Consider the following 26,897-nt stretch of genomic DNA (forward strand, 5'->3'; position numbering starts at 1 on the left):
AAACCACCAAAAACATTTCATTTTAACTCAAAACATCTTTTCATTCTTCCCACCTCCCTCCCCCCCCACACACACCAGGGCTTATTTCACTTCAGCTTGAACCAATCTTTGCCTCCAGTTTTTTGCCACACTGACAAACCCACATCCAGCTCCACTAACAGAAAGGCCTCAGACAGGGAAATGCGTAGGAAGGGTTGGGCTATGCAGCTCTCACTAGTGCTACGGCTGGGCTGACGTTGCCAGAACTGGGCTCTATCTGCGCTGCCTCCACTGCCGAGCCCGCTGCCGGAGCCGCCGCAGGGACAGGCTGATGGGCTGCTTCCCAAATTTCCTCATGATTTCCTTGATCCTTGCCAGGTTGGTTTTGGAGATGGTGAAGTCGCAGCGGGTGGCTCCCATGTCGTAGCCCACCTCGCAGTTCTTGGTGGCGGTGGTGTAGCCTTCTGCTTTCACGCTGACCATGTATTCCCCTGGGTTGAGAAGGCGCCAGTAGTCCCCATCAGCTCCTGTGTGGGAAAGGGATGCTTTTAAGACAGAGTTCCTTTCTCCTGCAGTGCATACTGGATTGGATGCAGCACAGGCTGGTACCCAACATGAGCTGGAGGTTGCTTTTCAAATGACACAAGTAGAGATGAGACACTGGACTGGCAATTCTGCATCCGTCCTTCACAGCCATCCAGGCCTTGTAGCTAACAACCAAACTCATGGCACACTTGAGGCCATCACAGAAACCCACCAGTCCTTTAATACAGAGGAATTTTAGGGTAATCTAGCTATGCAAGCTCCCCAGCCCAAGAGGCAAGGGGAGTGGGATGCACTCCTTGCTGTGTGTTCCCTAAAAATCTTTCATCTGGAGCTCCAACAGGAAACCTCACAGCTGGAAGAGATCATCACTGGACAGGGCTCTAAGCAACCTGATTTGGCTGTAGATGTCTCTGATCATTGCAGGGAAGTTGGACCAGATGGCTTTTAAAGGTCCTTTCTAATTCTAACCATTCTGTGTCACCCTCTGTGGTGAACCACTGCTCAAAAAATAGTGGGAAAACACGTTCATTATTCTAAATACGTGTTCATGCCTTAAGAAGAAATGTTCCTGATTCAAAGATACAACATGGACATGTGGCGTTGGACCTGGCTGTGTGCAGATGTAACTAGCTGGGCTTGTACATGAAAATGCAAACAAAGCCTCCATGTGCAAGACAATAGAAAGGAAAAATCCATCTGAACTTTTATTCCCTATTCAGCTTTCTGTAAACTGAAATACAAAGTAATCCTACTTCCCCCCAGATATCCCAGTAGATAGTAAAATACACACAGGGCTGAAGGAAACGTCTCCAGCAAAACCAAGCCAGAAGAATCGAATGCAAGAAGAGCAGTTCATTTCCAGAAAGGACCACCTTAAAATGAACACAAATAACGCTTTCCTGTGAATGCATGTGGAGGAAAAGCAAAAAGGGGTTAAAACAGTACATGGTAGAGACATTATTCCCCAGGGAAAACTGAGTGAAGTGTTACTGATGTGAATGCAGACTCGCCAGCACATGGGTAAGGTGACAGCCTCGTGGTAGGAGGATGGCTATGAGGCTGCCCCATGGCACATGTGCCTCTCCTTCTCCTGCCAGCCCTACAGGAGAACATGGCACCAACAATGGGAAAGAAAAAAAAAAAAGACAATAGGTTTCAATCAAGCATGCAATTCTATATTTAAATAGAAGCACAGCATCTCATGTACAGAGAGGGTTTTTTGGTTGTTTGCTCTTGTTTTTAGCTCTAATGACAGCTGACAGCCTTACTACCACTTGCCTTGGGTTGCTTGCAACGCAGTGTTGCAAAAGCTAAAGATCATTTGGGTAAAAATATGATATTTGGGAAAAGATCAGACTGGCTGGCCTTGGTTTAAAAAAATATGATTTTAATTTAGGGCATGGTAAAAAATCGCAAATAGCAAGCCTTAGCAAAACAGAAATATGAACTATACTGTGGTACTGCAGCCTCTGACTGCAAATGTGAAACTGTGTGCAAGCACACCTGTGTTAGTTCTTGTATTAGCACTTTGCTCAGGTTTTTTCTTTCACTGTGACCTGCTGTGAGGTGACAGCCAAGGTCCAGATTTCCTATTTCTTAGACATCAGGAACAGCACTCTCAGAATGGGCTCTCTGAGGATCTCCTTATTTAGTTATTCTCCCTTGCTGTTGGGTCTGTTGGCATCCTACCCAAAAGGCAAGACTGAAAGCTGTCCACGTTGCTTGAACTTCTCCCTAAGGGCCTACTTTGAGCTGTAGAACCCCCTCAGCACAGTTCCTGTGCTCCCAGTGTGGCTCCCCATGCGCTCAGCTTGCAGCCAAGCAGTGTTATGCCCCTCAAGGGAAAAGGGGATCAGGAAGGGGATTGGGTTCCCACTGGTGTGTCCACCATCACATCCCTGGGGATGCTGCATCCCCACCCCAAGGCTGACCCACATTTCTCTAACACATTTAATAAGCATTTTATCACAGCCACACACCAGGAAAACATCTACCCATTGACACAGCACTGGGAAATCATTTCAACACCGAATATCAAGCTGTGAGCAGGATGTATTTCACTCTTTGATAGGATCATGGTGGTGATGGGTCTATGGTTCATTTCAACACTGAATATCAAGCTGTGAGCAGGATGTATTTCACTCTTTGATAGGATCATGGTGGTGATGGGTCTATGGTTGGACTAGATACTCTTAGTGGTCTATTCGAACCTGAATGATTCAGTGATCCTCTGGTACTATGATGACCCCTATTTTAAAATTAAGTCATTAACATAAATGTAACAAATTTTATTAAATACCCTATATAAATTATCCTAATACTTACCTGCAAAAATGTCCCCAGAAAAGCAAGTGATAGTGCTGTATTCCCAATGCATATAATAACTGAAACCTAACTTCTCCACTGAAACGCAGCCAGCAAGGAAAAAAAAAGGGAAAGTTCTAACACTAGAAATATGCCTAGCTGAGACTAATGATATTACACACTAACTAGATGCTACTTCCAAATCTTTGAGTTTGGTTACATAATGTATGCTGAAAGCACATCAAGTTTATCAAAATATTCATAATTTTTTTCTCTGAACATTGTGTGAAATTAAATTAATTACGCTTAATTGCAAAAAAATCACACAGAAATACACAAGTCTTTGAGCTCTGGTACAGGCTCCAGTACAAAATGCTTCACTGGAAGAGATTTGTGTATTTCTCGGTTAAGACTTGCTTTGAGATTTCCAAAGTGTGCAAAAATGTAGAAAACTATTTACCCTTCACTAAATATTCCAGGGTTAGTCATTTATTACTTGTTTACTGTATGCAGCTGGTAGTAAACAAAATGCAATCCTTTCCAAGGGACTGGGCAGCCTGGTCAGGTGGTTGGCAACCCTGCACATGGCAGGGGGGTTGAAATTAGATGATCATTGTGGTCCTTTTTAACCCAGGCCATTCTATGATTCTATGATACTCAGAAAGCTGCCACCTGAGTCTGATTTAAAACACAATGGCCATGGTAAATCAGATGCATTTAGCAAACTACTTTTCCTCTGTGGTAGAAATTCCACTGGTCTCTGCTCGTGGGAGTGATAAGATGTGGTTTAGAGACGTGGTTAGTGGACATGGTGATGATCAGTTGGACTTGATCTTCATGGTCTTTTTCAACCAGAATGATTCCATGATTCTAAGACAAACCAGAAAACTGACTGCATTTGGAGCATCAGGGAATAAGGGCATCCAGTGCATTCCTTCACCCAATTGATGAACTCCTTTCCAAAGGTTATCTCATAGAAAATAGTCCACGTCTAATCATAACACCATATAGAATCACAGAATGATTGTAAATCAAATATAATCACAGTTAATCAATAATTGCATCTGCATCAAGAGAAAATGGCATAATCTTCCATAAAGCTCTTACTCTCAAAATCAATAATTCCAAATAGCCTATTAATATGACCAGCTTAGTGCCGCCAGTCTCCTTTTCCCATAAGACACATTGTACCTCCAAGAGAAAATAAAAAAGTGCTTTCTGTGCACATTTGGCAAGAGATTTTCTCAAAAAAAATAATAATAATCAATGATGTTAGAAGGCCTTTGCAGGCAATTCTGCCTGCTCTACAAGGTAGTCTACCACGTAGATGCACCAAAGAAACAGCAGGTACCTTACAGCCTAGGTTGCTTGAAACAAAAAGTTACATGAATAAAGATGGTGGCCATAACTCCCCTCCCATATGGACCATTTTTATATCAAGACAATTCAGAGGTTTAAATGGATATATAATTTTTTCATTTTAAAACGTACAGAAGGAAGGAGAATGCCAACGATCTGCCTTCTTTCTCTAATGTTATATGTGGCACTTTAGCTTTTTGTCTCCAACAACATATACATTGTTATCTGCCTAATACAAAACAAATAAAGTCCTGTAGCTCCAATCTAAAAAGTGATTCCCAAACATACTATCAACTTCAGCATTTCTCATTAAAAATAAAAGTAAAAATAATAAAGCAATTACTTTTGCTTGCACTGAGATGGCCGTAAGCCACAGAAGCTCAGCAGTAAGCCTAATGCAAGCAGCTGCAAGCTTTCAAGTGGTACAAGCCGGGCTCTGGGACCTTGTGCACTTCTCCCCATGCCACCAGGACTCACTTCCATATGCTTGTTCATTGTCTTTAAACAGTTGATTTTTCTTTCATGTGAGAATCCAACATACGGAGAGCTGGAGCCTCTTGCACTTGTTTGTCTCAACCAGAGAAATACATTAATTCTATTAGCAGAAGAATGCAACTTACAGTTTGTGGCACTCCTCCAAGACAGAGAAAACCAAGTGATTACTTTCATTCCTGCTATCATCTCCCACTTGTCCAATTGTGAAATATTTAAGGAAGAGGCATTACTGCCTAATTATCTGTTATTCAACGTTCTGTTTTAAACAGAGACACAGTAACACCGAAATAAAATTATTTGTAAACTAAGTTAGATATTCCAAGATTTATTACCACCCCCAACAAAAGAATAAAGAAAATTATCTTTGTGGTACTCCATAGCCTGGATTCAGCCAACACACCAAAGTGTGCCATCTTGCACCTCGGCAGCCAGCCCTTGCCATCACCTCTTGCTTACCCATCTCCTCTCCATGCCCCTCTCCCAGTGTCAGAGCTCACAAGAGCCCCAGCCACTGGGTCATAAGCAATCACACAGGACCTCCACAAACACAACAGCCATCCAGCCCCTGTCCTGCCAACGACAGTTTTCAGGTATTACTACTATTAATCCTGTAGTCACCAGCGTCTATTTAAGGCAATGCTTTATTTAGTGCCATGTCTACTTGCCAGGCCATTAAATGGGTCTGGAGTTTACTCTGAGCACAAATAGCTACATCTGGGTGTAGATCAAACAAGGTAACAGACATTTGTGCATTTTTTTACTTTTAGCCATCCATACTGAAAGTTAATTCTCAGGCTGACGTTCACCCATACAAAGCACTGTTTTGGCCGAGCCCCATCAAAATCTCTTTCCCAAAGCTGTGATGCTTTGCAGAAGACTGCAGTGTGTGTGAAACCCCTTCCCTCCAGCAGCTGTTCCTCCTCTGGACACAGCTCAGGCTCACATCTCCAACACATTCCCATTACTTAACAGCCAGAGGAACACTGTATGGCAAATTGCTACGACAGCTTTGTTTGTCAGTGCTGCAGTTACTCCAGGTTGAATTTGCATTAGCTTTTCATGAGAAAAGGAGGAATAAAAATTCTTTTAACATAGCTTGACTTAAGCAATTGATCAGGGGCAGATGGAAGGTTATTTGCACAATACTATCATCATTTCTTACCTGTGCGAATGTCATGGTTAACACCTTCTACTGAAATAATGGCATTTGGGATTCCCCTTCCATGTATGTCTTTCACTATGCCCTTGATGCCCCGATGGACCTGTTGAGAGAACGAGCCAAAAAATAACCATTACTTAGCAAGGAGCAGTGCTGCCATTAGAAAGACGGAGCAAATCACAAATTCCACATGTGAATTAAGCATACCTATTTTGGGGTTCATACAATGTGAATTCAGCTTACAAATACTGGCAGGATCCCAGCAACGCTGAATACAAGAGACAGATATGACACGCAGATAAAGCAGCAGAAAAGGAAGCCAACAAGTGGGTCAGGAGTTATGATGCTCTTGAATACCTGCTCCATGAAAACGATGAGGGACTCCCGGTTGTTCTCCCACTCCTCAGGCAACTCGCTCTCGTGGGGATACTTGTCACAGCCCACGTAGATGGACAGCTCAAAGCAGTTGGTGTGCAGATAGCTGAAGTCGTTTATGCCTGTCAATGGGGAGTAAAAAAATACAGTGGAGTAAAATACAATGGAACGTAATAAAATGGAAACAATGCAGTTTTAAACATATATCTAGTATATATGTATAAGCTTGTAATGAGTGAAAGAATCCATTCTGTGTTTCCTCTTATGGCTTTGCAAAGGAATACAATCTGCATCATCTCTCCGTGATGGGGACTTCCATTAGAAATCTGTCCTGACCAAAACCCAGGAACATCAGTGCCTGTGAGGAGCTGCAGCTTGTCTGCATTACAGAAAGTGCTGTGACCTTTACAAAGGTCTCGACTGCTAAGGAAGACTGTATTTAGATTCAGATCTCAACTATTTCCATTTTTCAGCTTTCTCTTCCAACTCCTGCAGCTATTTTCCTTTGGAAAATTCCATTTATTAGCTCTTCACAATTACACAGATAACATGGTACGGTCTATGAGCATTAGAGAAAGGAGTGATAGGAGCTTCCTTCATTACTATCCACTTGCTTTTACAATAAAAGAATATTTAAGCAAATATTTATTCATGATCACTAAGCGTTATACTTCACAATGGCAAAGATTATAAGGAAATGCATTCACTTCTATTGGAAAAGAGTTACAAACTAAAAAAAACTGTAGCCCTGTCCAATTACCACAGAGCAGTAGTCAAATATTTAATGAGACCTAAGAGCCTCCTGGGTGCAGAGTTGGGGGATTACGTAAGGCAGATGTTATGCTCTTCAAATTTCTTGGTGGGGAAAGCCTGAATATCAGACAGTGGCATATGCTGCACTGCACAAATGCGCTTCTCTTCCATCTGAGAAACAGCCACAATTATTTTTCCCTCACATATTCTATCACATCCTGATTAATCTATTGTGAAATGTTTTGCAATACATAGCAATTGCTCAGTTTTAGTATGTGTATTTTAGAAAATGGCTTAACGTTGCCAAGAGCAACTCTCTGTGTATTAACAGGCAATTCCAGCCTTGAAAACACTAGAAATAAAATAAAATTCATCTGTTCTTTGCCTTTGAGCAGCACACCCAGTGCAGGAATGTTATATGTAAATTTGCCTAAAGAACTTGCATTCATTGCTGTCCAAAATACATGCAGAAACTGTTATACATTGAACTAAAGGGTAAATAAACAGAAAGCTGAGTGACCAATGTATCTACACTTGTGTCAGCGTGGGAACACAGAGGGAATGGAATGGAAAAAGTATGAGAGAAATTTGCGTTCAATTCTGAAGTCATATCTGGAAAACACAGGGTGCTGTTGGTTTCTGTCAGCTGTAGAATATGTCTATGTGCATATGTGCATGTCTTTCTCTACGTGTCTACACATATCTACACTACAAAATTCATTCCATTTCTCGATGAAGAGATGAGGTCTAAAACCATCCCACGGGTTGAATGGAGACCACATCATCCGAGGTTCAGCCTAGGCTCTGGGATGTAAAGAACAAAAGCAAAAGCAATATTTCAAGCATTTCTCTCAAAGACAATATTGGAAGTCTTATTATTATGGAATAAAGCAGGATATGTAATATAATGAGAAACATCATAAAGCAATAAAATAGATCAGATGAACAAAATCCAATATGCAATCATTTCTAAGAAATCAAGACATTATTCAGCATCCACATTGCACACTGTTGCTTAATGTAACTTAATACCAATATCTGTCAGTGACATGGCCAGTGCCATCTTTTCTCTATTGATTCATAATCGTGTTTCTGTAGCACTTAGGAAAATTAAGCTCATAAATTATATAATTAAGCAGTCAAGTTAGCAAGTTATGTATTTTCAAAAGAATTTGGAGAAATGCATACAAACCTATCATTAGACACTGGCCTTCCGACCTGAGCAGTTCAATCTTCCTCTTTCCCCTCCCTGAAACTCACCCACCACTTTTTAACCTCCTGAAAAAATATTTGAAAAGTTAATTCTTGGCTCTGGCTTTCAAAGGCTGGCCAATGTTAATCATATATGGGCCAATGTAAAAAAAAACCCCAAAGCTGAGAAACATTTATGCAGTGAAACTACCTGCAAGTTACAAACAAGAGCCAGCTCCAATAAAAACGTGGTCTGCACAGATGCTTCCCTGCATCTGTTTGCCATTAGGGCTGCAGTGGCTCCTGTTGTCATTCAGGCAAGCTGCTTCCTTCTTAATTGTGTAGAAAGTGTTGTCTAACTGATGCACCTGGAAATAAAGGTTTTGAGTAGAGCTGTGATGATTCTGCAGAGCACCTCATCAGTCTGCTCAAGTGTGCAACCGTAGAGATAACTGCAGCTATTGCTGATAATAATGTGTCTTTGATTGGGCTTCCCTAGAAAGTGATGCTCTGTCTGCACTACAGGGCACAGCTTCCCCTTTCTGCTCAGTGACAGTGACGCAGGCTGGGGCACACTGTGAGTGATGTGCTCTGTAATTTATTCTGGCAGCAAAAATGCCTGCGGAGCCTATTCATATTTTAAGCATGAGCACGTCCAGGTCTCTTAAAAAGAAGATGGCAGCAGGCAAGCAGGTCTGTTCAACGCAGCTGAGGTTCCCCTGATATATAGGAGATTTGGTCTGGGTTGTCGTTCTCCCAGCAAACCATCTTGAATGTAGAGAATCTATGCATTAACACATTGCACTTCTGGAAAACCCTGGTAGTAAACAGAATGGCCATTGGGTATTAGTGACAAAGCAGCCCCTGTCAATCTGCTACTAGCTGACGATGTGTAACAAATGGATTTCCAGACGAGGAAATATTGCTCTCAGAGCACACTTTACCACCTTTACTTCCACAGTGCATACCAGGCAGTGATGTCATTATCACGTTTAACAGCGTAATGGCACAATGAACGAGAATTTCGGAGGAAATTCTGTACTCAGAGGGTGGCGAGGCCCTGGCACTGCTGCCCAGACTGGGTGCCCATCTCTGGAGGCGCTCACATCCACGGATGGGCCTTGGGCAGCCTGTGCTAGTGGGGGGGCACCCAGATCACAGCAGGAGGTTGCAACGAGGTGACCTTCAAGGTCCCTTCCAACCCAAGCCATTCTGTGACTCTGCTCATTTCCTCAGGCACCTACTTCCAGCCACGGTGTGCCACGAGGCGCCATTAACTGTGCCGTCCTCCTTCTGGAAGTCCTCTGTGTGACACGCTCTCCTCCTCGCGTCTGTCATCAGCCGGTGCGTGGAGGCGTAGGAGTAGGCGAGCCAGCGAAAGACGTGGTCATCTGGTGTGGGTGTGTAGTCCTGTGTTTTCCACAGGGACCTCACCATGTCGTAGGGGTACGCCACCACCAGCTCTCCTCCCTGCAGATTGCCCCCCAGCACAAAAGGAATTTTTTCCATCCATGCAATGATTGCTCGCGTCTCCACTGCCACCTAGGAAAGAAGGAAACAGCTTTGTTGTGGCCTGTGAGATCTGGAAATCTGGAGGCAGACTGGAAGATGCTTCACACAGAGTGAGTAGTCAGCACAAGAGATGCGGCCAAGAAGAAAGTATTTTAATGACAGTGCCTGCCAGACACGTTTTGGAGGCCACTGACAACCCATAAAAGCTAACACAAACCTTAACATTTTTGTCTTATCCTGCAGGAGTGATCTAGAACCAGCAAGTTGTCAGATCATAATGCTGTGCCCAGTGGCATCAGCTGGAATGAGTTTGAGAAATAAGGGGTTTTAAGCAGGGAAATATTTCTAAAGCCCACAGAACTGCTGCAGTTAAGTGCCTTTCCTGCAAAACAGGGGAAGCTTGGCCACTATAAATAGTTATTTCAAATGCCATGCAAACAATAAGTTAAATTTTAACATGGCTAGCGTAAGCCACTGTGATGTTATTTCAAGCAACATCAAGAAAAAAACAGGGATGGTGCATACCTCGTAAAAGTGGTATGCTATGTTTCTGTTTCTTTACCTGCCTGGGACTCAAATTTAGGTATCAAGTCCTCCAGGCTCTCCCAATAGCCGAGGGAAAAGACGGCACTCCAGGAAGATGCTCCCTTTCCAAGGGCAGCTGCTAAAACATGGGACCCAACTGTATCTTTGTGGTGCAATTTTATTTCCACTGACTATCAGGGAAGCCCAGACATTTGTCTTAGAGCAGGTATGCAGCTTCACCAGCAAGCTGCATTTTCCACGAAAAATACAAAGCTCAGTCTTTCAACCCGCCCCCAATTTCATCTTCCCATCTCTCCGGAGCCAGTGTTACTTACGGTGGCATTTTCAGATAGGTACCAGTCAGGAATTGGGATGTGATGATTTGGAACTTTCCTTTTGCTCTTCTTCTGATCTTCAGACTCCCAGAGCAAAGAGTTTAAATCGGGGAAATTATTGTTGATGTCAATGCCATCCTGAGTCCATCGACCTAAAGACCAGCCCCCTAATTCTGAGCCCTTAGATTGAAGGGAAAAAAAAGAAAAAGAAAAGAAAGAGAAATGATCATTCAGAATATAATAACCTGTAATCCCCAGCAAAGTAACTGGGGATGATCCATGCACAGAAATGGAAGGATGAATTAGTTCTATCACAGAAATGAAAAGATGGAATTATTTTTTTTTTCGAGTTGATTGAGGTAAAGCCAAAGTCAAAACACCTGGGGTTAGACAAAATGTTCTGGTTTGTTTTCAAGGTTTCTGCTGAAGACTATTTTTCCCTAGGTTACAGTGGAGATGGCATATATCCCTTCTATGGCTGTGAGCACAGCTTTTGCATTCTAGTCTGCTGCTATAGACTGCCCAGAAAGATTTTCCAGTGCACCTGAACAGAGCCCATGAATTTTCCCTTCCCGTTGTCTGTCTTATTCCAGACTGAAATATCATGATGCCCAACACATTGTGTGCTCTTTAAAGGTGCTAGGTGCTATATTAAATTTCAGCTACAAAAGAACACAGATTTTCATGCACTCAAGCTTGGTTTCCCATGGCAAAACAGGCTGCACAAATTCTCCATTTTCCATGCTGGTGCTCTCACTGATTTACTCCTCAATACCGTTTGTTGTGGAAGTCTTAGGGCCCCTCCTTTCCACTATGCATCCTCATATTAGCCAATATCACATGAAGACCGATACAAATTTTTCCTCAGGTAAGATACTTCAATGGCTTATGCTAGCTTTGATGCTTCTGTTTTTATTTTTATTTTATTCTTTCAGTTGCTCACAGAATATCATATCCAGAAAAAAAAAAATAAATGACAACAGTCACTTGCTTCATTAATCTAACAGATCTAAATAATTCTTCAACATTACCGCCTTGTATGCCTTGTCATATCCATCTGGGTTGACTGAGGGAAGAAGGTGGATTCTGGTATCCTCGATGAGATGCACAATACGTGGGTTCCCAGCAAGGTATTCCTGACACATGAACTGCATTAACAAAAGGATCAGCTCACGTCCAAGCACTTCATTCCCATGAGCTCCTGCAATGTACCGAAATTCCGGTTCACCTGGCAATCACACAGGACACAAATGCAGTCAGAGCAGCAAATGAAGGGTCTACAGATATCAAGCAGCAGCTTTTCACTTAATGTGGGTTGGAGAAATGCCTTAACTGAAAAAATAATAAATGAAAACACATAAGAAACAAATAATTACTTTCTGTAGTTACTCTAAAATAACAGGCTTATGCATCAGAGCCCTGGTAGCACGCCGTGATCGTATAGTGGTTAGTACTCTGCGTTGTGGCCGCAGCAACCTCGGTTCAAATCCGAGTCACGGCATCACCTTGGTGGTACACACAAGGCTCTGCCTTTTTAGTCAGCCCACGTCAACCCAATGAGGTTCAAGACGGCCAAGTCCACTGAAGGAGTAAGACTTGCAAACCCCAACTAGAACAGATCCAAAAGGGACAACCTCAGATGGGTCCACCTTTCCACTTGCCAAGCCCATAACACACAATCTCAGGCACTGATGTGGGGGTAAGACATGAGATGAATTATTCTGGTGTTAACACCTGGGTAACACCTCCCTTGCATGGGCTGGGCACTTAGCACAGTATTCACAGGTATGGTAGAGCACATTTACACCAATGCCTGACAAGGACAGCAACACAGTGAGATCTTTATTCATATCCACAGAGGGATCACAGACTGAATGATTACCTGTCCTGTGGGATGATATTACCGTAGGAAATTGAACCCCCCAACACTCACCACTGAAAGCATACTGGGAGACTGGACCTGTCTTTGTTTGCAATGCATACACTCCCATATAAAAAAGCAAATTTTCGTCCAAAGCAACGTAAATTTCAGCACTGAAATCCATTTCCCAGTGCTAAGATTCACTTTTACTTTATTACTGCAAAGAATAAAATTCATTATCGTTGAGGAATTTGATCCTATATTCAAAATGCCTTCTGTTTGTGCTCATCCTACTCTTCTCATTTTAGAAACTCAGCACTGAAGTTCCTCCCACACACATTCGAAATCATTGCAGCCATGAATATAATTCCATCAGGGATAATTACTGCAGATAGAATGAGAAGGAAAAAAAACAAAAACCGAAGCAAAAAACCAAAGCCCAACACCCTTCAACAGAATTAGTTAGATTAAATCCTAACCAACTTCATGTTCTCCTGGGTTGTCAGAAATCTCAACAGCGTACAGTTTTAGTCCTTGGTGGCTTTTTCCAATATTGTAAATTCTTGTGATGTTTGGGCACATTTTATTCACAGTTTTCATCAACTGCCAAAGAAAAAATGACACAGAGTTAGACTAACAGCATCAACAGTATTCAACTATTATGATTTTATTCCAGATTGGTTGTTTAAGACACTCTTCATTTTCTATCTTATTTCTTAGTTGTAAGTGCTTTATGCTTAACTTATGAACCAGAGCTTTCCTATCACACAACATCAATTTTGTTCAGCTGGAACAAGCTGAAACAGCACAGTGTGGGTGAAGTTCTACATCTTGCTTACATGAGATGTATTAACTACATGACAGGTAGGTTCAAAAGGAATAATAACGAACAAACAAACAAACAATTGCCTACGTAAGTCCTACACTATCAGGAGATAATAGAGCATATGTTCTCAAAACATTACACGATGGATGGAGGGTAATTAGGCTTCTCAACACTTCTTCCTACATGCCCTGTATTGCAATATAAAGCCTCATATGAGTAAAATCATTGTTGTAGGCAGTATTGATGTGGCCAAAATAGCAAGACAGGTGTTATCTGAATTACTCCCATAAACATAACGGGATACACTCTTTCAGCAAGTAAATGGTATAACAAATTCCTGTGAATTGCTTTACCAGGCTTCAGCAAAAAAATGATGGCAACGCCAACATCCAGTCTGAAAGCATCTACTGTCAAAATCTACTCAGTTCATCATTCCTCCAGATACTGCGTGACATCTAAATGTAATCAATTAGCCTTACTGCTTAATAAAGTGCATAAGGAAGGTCATGGTATGGGCTGTAGTTATGTTTAAACCAATGGTGTTTTGCAGATGTCATCCAGATAAGGACATCTGCAGTCTAAATCATCCCTCAAAGAAACAGAACTATTTTCACTGCGATTTTCAGGTGAACATTAAGATTCACATACAAGACTAAAAACATGTGTTCTTACTAAGAAATTCTTGTAAATAGCTTTAAATGACAAAATTTATCTGCCTTGATCTTTTTTTCAGTGGAAGGGATTAAAGAAATAAATAAGGACTTTACTGTAAATTGGAGCCCTAGGGTTTATTAATTAGACAATCTTTCCATAAACAAGGGTGCATATATTATTGAAGAAGTACTGCAGCATAACAAAACGTCTCTGCTCGCACAGTATTAATATAGAGACAATACTGCATGATAACAAAGCTGATGATTTAAAAAAAAAACATTAATTAGATGTGTCCAATTCCCATGTCACCATTTAGTACATCAAAGTGGAAACAATTCACATTGAGAAGAACATCATTAAAATTCCTCTAATAAAAGACTTCTATTTATAATCACACTAAAAGACAGAAAAGATGTTTTGTGTTTTTTTTTTTTAAATGTATTTCCATCTCACACATTGGCTTTATACATATGAGAAACAATTTCTTTTGCAAACGTCAACTCAACGCTCCTCTAAAACTGCATTCACGTATGCTTCATCAGTGTGCTACCAGGTTTTCTATGTACTTTTTTCCACCACTGCCATCATCATCAACGTGCTGGTATTATGAGCACCCAAAATATTCCCATGGAATTTTTTCAATCTTCTGGGCATGTACGTAAGGGTATGCCACGATTTGTTTTTCCAGTAGAAGCGCATATAAGATGCAGGGGACACTGTTTTACATTTTCTACACAAGATTTAACAACTCATTGCCAAGTTTTTAAGACAGAATGCTTTAAATCTCCATGGTCAAGAGCCACCGTGTCTGAAATTGCTCACAGTGAACCAAAAATACCAATGGAAAGTGAGCTATGGAAATCTTTCTTACTAGAGCAGCCACTCAACTCTGAAACAGGGAGATGAGCCTGTCCTTGCAGAGTGTTCACAAAATCCTTCTGCAGAGCAGAAGCTTTCCCAATGTACCTGGCACCAGATATCCAGGGCATCAATTTAGGAAAGCACGTTGAAGTTCATTCCTGGTGAGAAAAATGCCTAGAACGAATTTCAAAGCATTTTACAAACAATGGAAATATTTGTATTGGCCTCAGCAAACTCCCAACCATCTGTTTTATTTCAGGCCTGTGACTATTTCCAAGTTAAACGAAGAACCTTTCCTGAATCAGGTCCTACGCGACACTCTCCACTGTGGTCCCTCTGATGGCAGTGTGGTTATAGTAGGTGGATAAGTGTTTATATATAAATACAATGCTGGAAACGAACATATTTCGTATTTGCTTTTCTCATGCCCATTTCCTGCAAACGGCACAATAGGTCACCTGGAATGTCACAGTGTTTTCTTTGCGCTTGTACAAACTGTCAGAGACAATTGATGATAATAGTCCATCAGGGCTTTATTAACAACCAACAGGGCTGTAAAACATTTCCAGAGTTGTGCTCACCAGCAGTTCTTATTTGACAGCTCCTGTTTGTTTGTCAGTACCAATTATTTATCTTGTTAGCGCCTTGGAAAAACTGCATGCAGTCTTTGAAGAAGCCCTTCAGAGCTGGTGTCTGAAGGACCAATTCTTCAGTTTGGCAGGAAAGGTGTGTTAAATGTAGGTCTGAGTGCTGCCTAAACCTGGAGGAGGCAAAAAGGCTCTCCCCTTAATGCCGTTCAGGTTAGGGCTATCCGTTATCCTTTATGAAAATCGTTTGGGTATCTGAGTCCTACAACAGACCAGGTATAGAGACCTCTGTGTTCTCTGTTCTGCTTCATGTCAAAACAGAACTTGCCTTCTTCTTGAGTGGAGAGATGGAGGCCATCAATCTGGCCTTGTATGCAGCATGGGATGTTGGCTGGGAATTACACTTACATTTCATTGGCTCACCCTCAGATAAAAAGGTAATGCATACAGCTCAAATTCAGAACGTTCCACACTACCTTTCCACCACTTCCATGAACAAAGCTGGCCGTGAAGACCAACGCAAGACCTGCAGGGTGACTGCAATCTGACTTGTCCCAGAGGAAAGGATTATGCACAGTTAAACAGACTTAAAAATTAATACTCCTATTTTCTAAGCAAAGTATGATTCTGGTTAAACATTTCAGTTTGTAACAAAGACAAGGTTGAAGCTTTGGGCCGTATTCAGATTCACCTCCTTCTGAAGCTTGAAGGTGACTATTTTAGAATAGCTAGCTCTAACATGGAAAGAAATGTCAGATACTTTGGCAGGGTTTTCTCCCACGTTCTATTTAATCAGATGTTTCATTTTATGAGAAGGGATGGTTTTCCATTCTTTCGTATGATTCACCTAGGTTACACAAGCAACACGTGTACTCAAGTGTCCATCTCAAATTATTTCCAGAAATATCCATCAGCCATTTTCAAAGCTTGCTTTACAGTATAAATGCATCATGTCTGTACTTTCTGGACTATATACTTTGTGGACTATAAGACGATCCCTGCTTCCAAGTGTGAGTTACAGTGAGTGTCTCTGTTGACTGAAGGAAGAGTCAAGCACTCTTCTCAAAGAAACGTTTCATACTGTAAATTTCAACTTCCTAAATAGAGAGTTCTATTAAAATAATCAGACACTGAAAAATTCCTCCCTCCTACAAATGCCTGACATATTGCAATGTAATGTAATGCTTCCAAAACATGGCCCAGGGAACACCCTCCTCCTCCTTCAGTGTTTATGATAAATAACTCCAAAGATCAGTGCTTTTATGAGATGATTGGCAGTGCTAACAAAACTGATAACAACACTCTGTATTACAACAAAAAAAAAAAAAAAAAGTTAAAGGAAACATTAAGTTCTGTGGCTGTCACCAAAGAGCAGTTTGGGGGATATAAAACTTAACACGTCCCAGCTCGCAATCTTCTGCCCACCAGCAGCAGAACCCAATTAGAATGCATTCAGTTCTGAACACACAAACTGTTTTGACATGCAGGGACACAAATCATGGGAGAACACAGAGACAGGTCGCAATTGAGCAGTCTCAACCACAGCTGCAAATTTTCTGCTTGTATTAAAACTGGAAAAGCGTCCAATTTTAAAACTGATTTTTTTTTTAATTTTTATTTTTTTAACCAAAGACCTTTCTAAATTGATCAACCTGTCTTTCTGCAATCAGAACCTGAAGTACCCTTTACTTCATTGATCTTGGCAGTAATAATGCCAATTGAGTTTCTACTTGTCTAATTTTTATGCTAAGAGATATAGGCCATGAAATCTCTGCTGAAATAAGCCTGTGACTCAGTACACAATTGCTCAATAAAAATGAACAGTGATTCATGCAGTACAAATATACTGAAAATTCACCAAATGATTCACACGCTTCAAGTCCAAACATATCTTTATATCCTAAAAGAAAGGAGGCAGAAACATTTCCTTGGTGCAATCCACACCTATGTCTGCGCTGATACGAAACAAGATAAAAAACAACAAAAACAAAAACCAAGATTGACTATTTGAAGCAATGGGAACAAAATTAACAAGGCTAGGAGTTTTAGAACTATACTAACTGGATTTTTTTTCCTTGTTAAGACAACAAAACGATTTCAACAGTTTCTGGTGAGATTTTAAGTACTCTACAGAATCTGATGCTGTATAGTTCATTGGGGTTATGCCAAACCCCTGAAAGATAGAAGAATTCTAATGGCCAAATCAGGGTCAAATTTGTAAGGAGAAACTCATGTAATGTTTACCTGTTAAATACACATGGAATCAAAATGATGGCATGTTGGGTGTAAATATTCCCTTGTAGTGCAGTGACACTTGCTTAAGATGACGTACAAATTTAGATACTGAAATGTTAATAGATTGCAACTTTTAATAGTAGAATAAAAGAGATAAAAACTGAATAGATTGCAGGCACATTTAATAACATTTCAATGGGAAGAAACCATATTCTGTATGAGCTCTGGAAGAACTGCACCTCCCCTTCCTGAAGGGCACAGACCCTGCTTACCTGCCTCATCTCCTTGTAGTTATGATGCTTAAAGTCGAGATTATCGGTAGTTGTCATCTCATTTCTCCTGTGGTAATAATTATTTGGGTCTGAGAAAAGAAACAGAATAATTTTCATGTATTTATTAGCCACTTAGAAAGATTCTTAACTGTAATAAAGGCATGGAACGTGGAAACCTCCATGCTCCTACGCAGGTTTTCAAAAACAAAACTGAAAAGGAACAATGAGTTTGAAATATTCCTCACTACAGCAGAAATCAACGGGTATTGATTTGAACAAAAGCAAGGAGGCAGCAGGCATCTGCTCACTCGGCAGCTACACTGCTGAACTCCAAGAGAAAAGCAGAAGGGCATCCTCAGGCCACAGGGGAGTGCAAAGGACACGGGCAGACGATGAGTCAGATGAGAGATAAAGGAGAGGAAAAGAATATATCACATCAGAGGAAAAAGCCCCCGTAAATGTTTTATGTCTACTTAATTAATTTGCTCTCGTAAGGAATGGTGAGTTGTTTTTAACTTTGTGTGGTATTTTCAGAGTATTTGCGCTGCCTACAGAAAGGAACCACTGAACATACTAAACGTGCCTAATCGTTTCCCTCATCATTTGTTTTGGTAGTCTAAGGTCTTTTTTAAAAAAGGAACTTTCAAGTAATCACGCTTTTTTCTATATGGATATAATTTGTAATTCATGTGTTTCGTACTATCCAAGGTGAATATGTGGTTTGAATAAAAAAAAACTTTCTCCTCCTTGACTTTCCAGGTGAGTGTTCTGCCCATTCACCTGGAAAAAAAAACAACAAAAACAACCAACCAGCCAAGACTGCTAGGACTTAAGCTTTAGATTCTGTGATACACAAATTCTTAATCTAATCTATCATGATTTATTTTAGGAATAAACAAATTTTTTGGAAAACAGAGACATTCCTTAATGTGCTCTCTCTAGAACATCTTATACTTCGTGTAACTGTCAAACTGAAAGATAATTTCTCTTCCCACAAAATCATCCTGAATTGGCTTAAAATTTTTAGGGGAAGAACCAAGTATTAAAATCTAAGTATCATTCTATCTTGTTGCTACACAGTGAAAAGACACCTCTCTACAAAAAAAAAACCAACCAGTACCACTAAACAGCTGTGATTTTTTGAAAGGGAAAAAGATAACTACTGGTAGGAGAAATATTTGTTGTCATTTCTTGCAATAACTAATGCTTTTTGATATTATGGAAAACTACCTAAGAATACCTTACAGCTTAACATATCTAAACTTCACATTTCTGATATTAATATATCTAAATTCTCATATTTCCTCCCCGCATAAAATTCTTAATGCATTTATATTTTGGTTCTGGGGTTGTGGGTTTTTTTGAACCATTTAAGTTATTTATGAAATGAAACGTGCAAGTTTTATTAGGTTTTACTGTAAAATCACTCATGTATTCTACCACATACTTAATTTTCATTTAAGTGATTTTCTTCCCTTTTCATTCCCTTCCACAAATACTTTTGTATAGTCTATTGAGTGGGATGTAAAAAAGCAAAAAACATCTTGTCCCAGTCAAATCTGGTTGTTCGATAGACATGGACACGTATAGGAAGCCCAACTGGAAAATTATTTCATTCGGAGCCTAATCAGGTGAGGAAACAAGATTCCTTTGCCTATAAAAAGTTCTGAAGAGTCAAGAGGGTGACATTTCAGACAGCACACCTGCATTTTCAGGTTGTTTTTTTTCCAACCAACTGCAGGTCATCCAGGTCCACCCAAAGCAGCAGTGCTGCAGAAACCCTGCAAACAACTCAGGGATGCCAAACTCTTCAAGGTCAGCCCATGCTAATTCACAGAGGTTACTTGTCAATGTATCGATGGCAAAGAAATAGAAATTGTAAAAGCACTTCTTGTAGAAAGATTCCTTAATGCCTCAAGGAATATCTTTAACATCGTAAAAGTATCTACGTTGTAAAAATTAATATAAAAATAAGCATAAAAAAGAAACAGCCGGGATGTTGAAGGCATTCTCTATCACCACAAGCCAAAGTATACAGCAGCTGATTTTTTCCTGATACTTTAATCCCATTCCTTTCAAAGTCTGGCACTTTTTCCATACATCAAACATTAATGTCATGGGAATGACTATGAATACTGCAGAGCTGGTGGAAAGTCAAAGAACTGAAAAACACATACAGTGAGAACGATGGCATCTCTAGACCTTCTCAGAAAACTTGCACTATTTGACAGCTCCCCAGAGAGTTAACACATATTTTGCCAGGTTCTACTCCAAGGCGGCTGGGATCATTGGATTTCTGCTGCAGCAGGAAACTTAAGGACTAAAATGTGGAAATGCATAAAATACCCTGCACAGTTGTCTAGGACCACCTTGGCAGAATTATTTTCTTTCATGAAACGGAGTGAAAGATATTCAAACCAGAGAATAATTTGAATTGAAATGTGCTCATTTATTCACAACCTCGTCTCAGACAGCCTCTTTTTCTTCCAAGGGGGAAAAACACTGCAAATGTGTGGCACTTCCATTTAAACTGAGGAATATATTAGCATTTTCTTCCACTAATCTATCTTTACGTTACCATGAGAGTTAAATAAGATTTCAGGTAAAGATAGCTTGTTTCCTTCACACTGTATTTCTCCAAAAAGATAGGCAAATGGCTAGGAAGTCTTTTCTATCTCCATTTCTGTGAAAGGAGATCAGCTTGAAAATAGCCCACTAGTCCATCATGACAGCTCTGGAGATTGCCCATAAATTAAACCTAGCAACAGAGAAGATCCACTGCTGAGTAGTTTGACATGTAGTTTGGATTTTCTGTAGCACCCTTCTACTATATGTGGATTATTTTCTACATATGTTGAGATATAGTCAAATACCTCACAACTAATTCCAATTCAACAGACTGAATGAGATATGCAAGAGAAAAACTCCTGACCTCTGGTAGTTTCTTCTTAAAAGTTTTCTAGCATCATTTGATCTTCCTAATGAGTTCCTACAATTCTATTCTAATAATAAATGGAGAACTCTAATGGAAATCATAATAACAATGAGCAATGGCAATACTTCTCTGGAATGGTAAAATTCTACAGATAAAATATGAACAAAAGCCTTTTAAAGATGGCCACTGCATTCTTGGAAGACATCACATCTGTTGAGAGGAGTATGGAGATAAATAATGCATTGGCCTTTCCCAGGAGCAGTATTGAAATTGGTCTCATTTTTATTCAGTATTTGCTCAAGAGAACTTCCAAAAAGTTTTAAATTGTAGAAGATTAAGTTTTAGCTTTGTAACAAATAAAAACAGAACCCTAGGACAGGCTGTCAATTTAAGCAAAAATTTACTTTCAAAAGTAATGCACTGAATTCAGTGCTGCTGCATGCACAATCACCAATAATCAAAGCTAACTGTGGAGTTTCATACAAAGTGAGCACATGCCCGGACTTAACCAGGTAACTTGACAAGAAGAGGCAAGCAGTGAAAATAGGACCGAATGATGCATGTAGTGCAGGACGCAGTACTCCATTATAGGGGAGTTACAGTTCCTCTTTTATCTCGAGTTGAAAGCGATGGCATAATCATGATATCAATGATAGTCTTCTATATAAGAATTATTAAAAATTAAATTTTATCACAAATTTATTCAATTTAAAAGATTGCCTATTGCCTTGAATACTCGACAGTATAAATAAATGCATGAAGAGCTAGGCTAATTTTCTCTCTCTTCTCTCTGGCTACTTTTGATCATACACATTTTCTTTCTGATTTTTTTTCTTAAGTTCGAAAAAGAACAGGCAAGAAAAGTACATCCATCCCTCTGAGGCAATTACAAAAGATTGTGCGTGTCAGTCTACATCTATGTAAACACTGACATTTCTGGAGATCGGGGAGAGAATTACAGGCGGGTGCATTTGTCCTCTATTTTCACCAGCAGGAAATGGCAGCTCCGATCCCCTGGCACAGGTAGGATTTGATGGCACCTATCCCCAGCAGTTAACTGTTTTTTCCATTGGTGAAACGGTAAATGTCTTCTGTTGGTTGAAAGGCAGTACTGACATGGTTGGATAGCACAGCTGTTTCTGTAGAGCTACACTCATAATCTAGAAAAGGCTGTTTGTCAAAACTAGCCTGCAGTACAGCAAAAATGCATTATGAATAATATATAAGCATTGTGTTGATAAAAGTGACAAGTATCTTAGTAATACCATTGATCTAATCGGTCTGTACAAGTCTTCTTGTAACCACAAGCAGTGGTTTCTCACTTTCTGTCCATGTTTGGGTCATGTAGTATACACTGCAGATTTAATTAGCAGGTCCTACTACAGGACCTCACTGGCTCTAGTTGTTTTCATGGCCTTCTTCCAGTGCTAACAAGCTTTTCTAGAATATTAATATCTTATCCAGATTTCTTTTCTCATCTGGTATTCCTTCTCCTTTAAGCCTACTTGATGGAAAGCTGATACATAGCACCGGCTGAGTGCCAACCACTTAATGTATTCAGGGCTTAATAAAGACATTCAACCTACTATTACAAGTTAAAATGACATGAAATGAGGCACTGTTATGAAAAACCTCCAGAACCATCTTCCTTCCTTACAAACCATCTTTTCATCTTGGGGTCTTCCCTACACCCTATCTACCCATGCACTGACATTGGCTCAGGAGGACACAGTGCACGGGAGCTCTGAAATCTGTCCAAGCTGCTCCTCTTGACAATTTGATATCTTGTACATCTACCTGCAGGGTGCAAATGACAAGTGTACCATTTACTCAAGGAAACCGAGTGTGGCAAAACTACTTCTATGGATCACTGGCTTCTGAAAGGATAAGGTTGGGTGAACCGACACAGTCCTACTCACTGTTTTTTATGAATTTGTTTTTTCCCAGTTTTACATGGGAATCCTCTTTCAGAAGAGGAAGCTTGATTTCTAGTTGCACAGTCAGTGCAGTGTAGCAGAGCAGCATGATCAATGAGGCTGGACCTAAGGCCAAACCAGCTGGCTATTTAACTGGAACCAAATCAAGTAAAGTCTATAAAGGGACATTCACTTACAGGGAACTGACAAAAAATAAGCCATATCCTGCTAGTCAAAAACATGCGTGGAAAGGCCTCTGCAACCTGGGGAATATTTTCTTTTGAGTGCCTTGCTTGCAATGAATGAAGTGAGCTAGAAGAAAGAGATGTCAGTCCTCTCCGAGCTAAAAGGATGGGCCAGCAGCTTATCAAAACCCATCAGTTCCTGCAGTCCAATTGCATTTTGAATAAACCTACCCCATTCAATTGTTTCCCAATGAATGCATATAGCATTTTCTTTCAAGAATAAACAGAACTGGTCACTGCAGACAATTAACTCAATAAAAAACTGTCAGGAGGAAGCCTCAGTGCTGTTTCTCTGCTAATCCAGGCTCTTCAGCAAGCTGTAACAGTACTCATTTCAACAGCAGACAAAGTGCAGATAGATTCTGATCTTAGTAACACTTTCACCATCAGTATGGTGCTGTGAAGCTGTGACAAACGTTAACACTTGAAAGCAGAATTTGGCCCTATATGGGTGTATACCCAGTAAGAATATAAGTGTAAAACTGCTGCAATTTAAAACAAACCAACCTCACAAAAACACATCTTTCAAAATATCTGCATTTTTGCTCTTTCCTCTATCCTTAGAGAGAATTACTCTCTAAGTTGCTCTCTAAAATAGTACTGAAACACCTGAAAGACAAAAAAAATCAAGCTACCTCTGCTTGGCATTTGAAGACCCTACATCAGCAGTGGAACGGGACACAGTAAGTCCCTGAACAGCAGCAGGTACAGTTAAAGCAGTAATGATAGGCTCTGGAAAGGCAGTTCTCTTTGTGGTTCTAGTATTTCTGAAAATGCTATTCATACCTCCCTGCAAAAAAAAAAAAAGAGAGATCGATTCCCCAGGGTGCCACGGTTTAAGAGCAAAGAAAAAAAAATAACAGATGAAAGATCTGGAGCGAGCAGAATGGCAACTTAGAGAAGGTTTGGACACAGAATTCTTCAAACATGCGTAAGTTAATCCACCGTGAGACTATTTACGACATGGTTATCAGAAATATGGGTCTGTCACATAGAAGGCCCCTTTTCTAAGGTTTCACTTCGTATTCAGTAACAAACGCTAACCACGCTCTACACTTGTATTATAAAAGAAACATCAAGTGCTCAACATTTCAGCACCCAGTTTCTAGTCTAAGCCAAGGATTAAAACCATTTACCATCAGTCAGAGCATTTGCTTTCAGATCAATTCAAAGGAGTCCTATAGCCTGTGCAATAAAGTTTAAAAAAGAAGAATTAAAAAAAAAAAATAAAAATCAGACTGCATTATTACAATGGCTCTTTCTTGCCTCAAAAGCTAAAGACATCCGCAAGTGATTGTCTTGATATATAATTCTACTGCCTCCCTAGTATGTGTGCACTCAGTAAGATTAATTGCACTGCACTTCAACCCAAACAACAGAGACAATCTTGTTAGATCTTCCATGCAATCTTGTTTTATTAATATAGCCAATTATATATACTACAGAGTAGCGTTTGAAATGAGTTATCCTGATATTGCCCATGTCTCTGGACACATACTTTTCCAATTCTTTTTGCATAGCTCTCTCCATTAAGGAGAGGTATTGTGTCAAGAGCAAAAATTATTCAAAGGACTTAAAATTGCTGTGTCTTGGTACAGGCATTGATAGCAATACCAACTGAGCAAGACTTACCTGGTAAAGGACACCCTAGGATTTCCAGCCTCATACAGATGCTGCCTTCTTCATACCAGGACCGAGGGTTTATGCGGATGTAGCGTGCAACCAGTGGCACAGGCAGCATATTGAGAACAGGGATCTCCTTCTCACTGTTTCCTTCAAAGATCTGTGCAGGCACCAAACACGTGAAAATGCTAAGATCAGTTATTTAAAAAGACTTTGAGTACATGATGTGACCCCATGGAACAGTGGCCCAATGCCAACCCATGTACATATCTCATCTCAGGTAGTGTCAGGACAGCATTCACTTCCCTGCTCAGACACATTTCCCTTAAAGGACAGCCCGAGCCTCTCCCTGTATTATATGATGTGCTCTTAAATTTACTTCAGGCTGATGGGACCACTGAGAGATGTTCCTTTTATACTGACTGATGTTGCAAACCAAAGCTCCACATGGACAGTCCCCCTCTCTACCCTATTTGCTCCACCTCATAAAGAAAAACATCTGCTTCTTGGTACTCACCACATCTCCAGATTCATTTCTGACAGCAGTCCATGCATGGCTGTCATTGCTCACCAGTACTCTGAAGGAGGTCACCCAGTTACTCCTGGAAAAAGATAAAGAGGGCTGGAATTATTTTTCCACAGCTAAAATTGACTGCAAATTTTGTCTCGTTATAAAGCATGTAAGGTTGCTAGCAATGGAAATCCCACTTGGCACAGCCATATCAACACTTAGATGAAAAAAGTGACATGTGAATCTAGATTTAGCAGATGATCAAAAAATCCTAGTGAACAGAAGCAGAGAAAAGCCCAAGTCAGTATTCTGGAATTCCAGGACATGAGAGAACACCGCTCTCCTGGAGGGGCCACTTATCCTGAAAGAAAAACATCATCACATCATGTACATTCACTCCGATGTTCAGAAGTCTTACCTTTACAGCTACACAACATTTATTATTTCTGCTGCTGTCATCAGAGAGCTTAGGAAAAAATAAATAAAAACCTCTACAAAGTCTGCCAGTTTTAAGCAGGAGCATTTTCATTCCCTGGTTCAGATTTTCCTTCTGTTTGCAGGCTGGTTCCACTCCTTGGTATGAGCATTAGGCCTCCACCTGGCACAGGTCTTGAGAAGACTATGGCTTGTGAACCACAGCCTGCAATAATTCCTGGTTTTATTAGCAGTAGAGAGCAAGACACACATAATTCTCCCCCTGCACAGCAGAGTGCAATTGATCACAGCACTAGCACACTACTACACACCGAGATCAGACTTGGATAGGGTGAGATACCCTAGATACCAGTTTCCTAATTTACAGGAAAATACCCTAATACAACAAAAACAAAATCTTCACTCATGTTAAGACAGTACCTTGTCCATGTTAAATCAAAGAGGTGAAACGGGTTATTGCTTCCCATAACCTGAGTGGAGTAAAACTGATGTGGTTCTTTAAGCATTTCCCATGGTAACGTGTACAGCTACAGAGAAGGTAATGCCCCAAATATCTCATCGTGCTTTCTGTTCTGAAGAAGTAAAGGTAATTTGCTTTTTTCATAACAACAATTTCCAACACACAGTGACTTAGAGGAGAGTCATGCCTTGGAGATACCTTTGTACTTTAAAGCCAGTCCAAATGATTAAATCCTGTTTTCATGTATGTAAACTGATCACGTGTAACCAGCTGTCCTCTAAAGGAGTCATTCTTAAAAGCAGGTACTTAGCTGAACTATGTATTAAAGGTGCTGCGGGGGAAAGCAGAGCAAGGAAAACTCTCGGGATTTGAAAGAACTGGGGCACTTGAGGGAGATGCAACAGGTCGTAAGGCACCTAAGAACTTTTGAAGCCCCCAACACAAAAAGGTCATGGAGCTGCTGGAGCAGGTCCAGAGGAGGGCAACAAAGATAATTAAAGGGCTAAAGTACCTCCCCTACAGGGACAGGCTGAGAGCTGGGGCTCTTCAGCCTGAAGAGAAGGCTCAGAGAAGAGCTTATAGCTCTTCCAGTACTTGAAGGGGCCTAAAGGAAAGTTGGGGAGAGACTTTTTATAAGGGCAGGTAGAAACAGGACAAGGAGAAATGGTTTTAGACTGGAAGAGAGTAGACTTAGACTAGATACTAGGAAGAAATTCTTCACTGCAAGGGTGGTGAGACACAGGAACAGCTTGGCTGGTGAGGCTGTGGATGCCCCCTCCCTGGAAGCATTCAAGGCCAGGCTGGATGGGCTGTGAGCAACCTGGTCTAGAGGGAGGTATCCCTGCCTACAGCAGGGGGTTGGAACTAGGTGATCTTAAACGTCCCTTTAGAAGAGGAAAAATAACTTTTCCCATTGAAAAAGAAAGCAAGCCTGAGAGAAATA

The 26,897-nt window shown here is 40.6% G+C and overlaps 1 protein-coding gene and 1 non-coding gene across 3 annotated transcripts in view; one reads left to right on the forward strand and one right to left on the reverse strand.

Annotated features, from left to right (window-relative positions):
• Positions 1-8: 8 nt before the first annotated feature.
• The window catches only part of CPXM2 (carboxypeptidase X, M14 family member 2), a 63,398-nt gene continuing 36,509 nt past the window's right edge, over positions 9-26,897 (reverse strand). For both annotated transcript variants that reach the window (XM_003208224.4, XM_019617880.2), the window contains 10 exons: positions 25,066-25,150; positions 24,558-24,708; positions 17,830-17,918; positions 12,874-12,997; positions 11,565-11,761; positions 10,534-10,713; positions 9,406-9,703; positions 6,200-6,339; positions 5,846-5,945; positions 9-506 (listed from right to left, as the gene is read on the reverse strand). In XM_003208224.4, coding sequence (XP_003208272.2) covers positions 253-506; positions 5,846-5,945; positions 6,200-6,339; positions 9,406-9,703; positions 10,534-10,713; positions 11,565-11,761; positions 12,874-12,997; positions 17,830-17,918; positions 24,558-24,708; positions 25,066-25,150 — 1,618 coding nt within the window. In that variant the 3' untranslated portion in view covers positions 9-252. The remainder of the gene's footprint in view (positions 507-5,845; positions 5,946-6,199; positions 6,340-9,405; positions 9,704-10,533; positions 10,714-11,564; positions 11,762-12,873; positions 12,998-17,829; positions 17,919-24,557; positions 24,709-25,065; positions 25,151-26,897) is intronic.
• On the forward strand, positions 11,963-12,034 carry TRNAH-GUG. The gene has a single exon. It is a non-coding gene; the product is annotated as a tRNA-His (tRNA).

This window comes from Meleagris gallopavo, chromosome 8, assembly GCF_000146605.3.
Source record: "Meleagris gallopavo isolate NT-WF06-2002-E0010 breed Aviagen turkey brand Nicholas breeding stock chromosome 8, Turkey_5.1, whole genome shotgun sequence".
In the NCBI taxonomy this organism is placed as follows: Eukaryota; Metazoa; Chordata; class Aves; order Galliformes; family Phasianidae; genus Meleagris; species Meleagris gallopavo.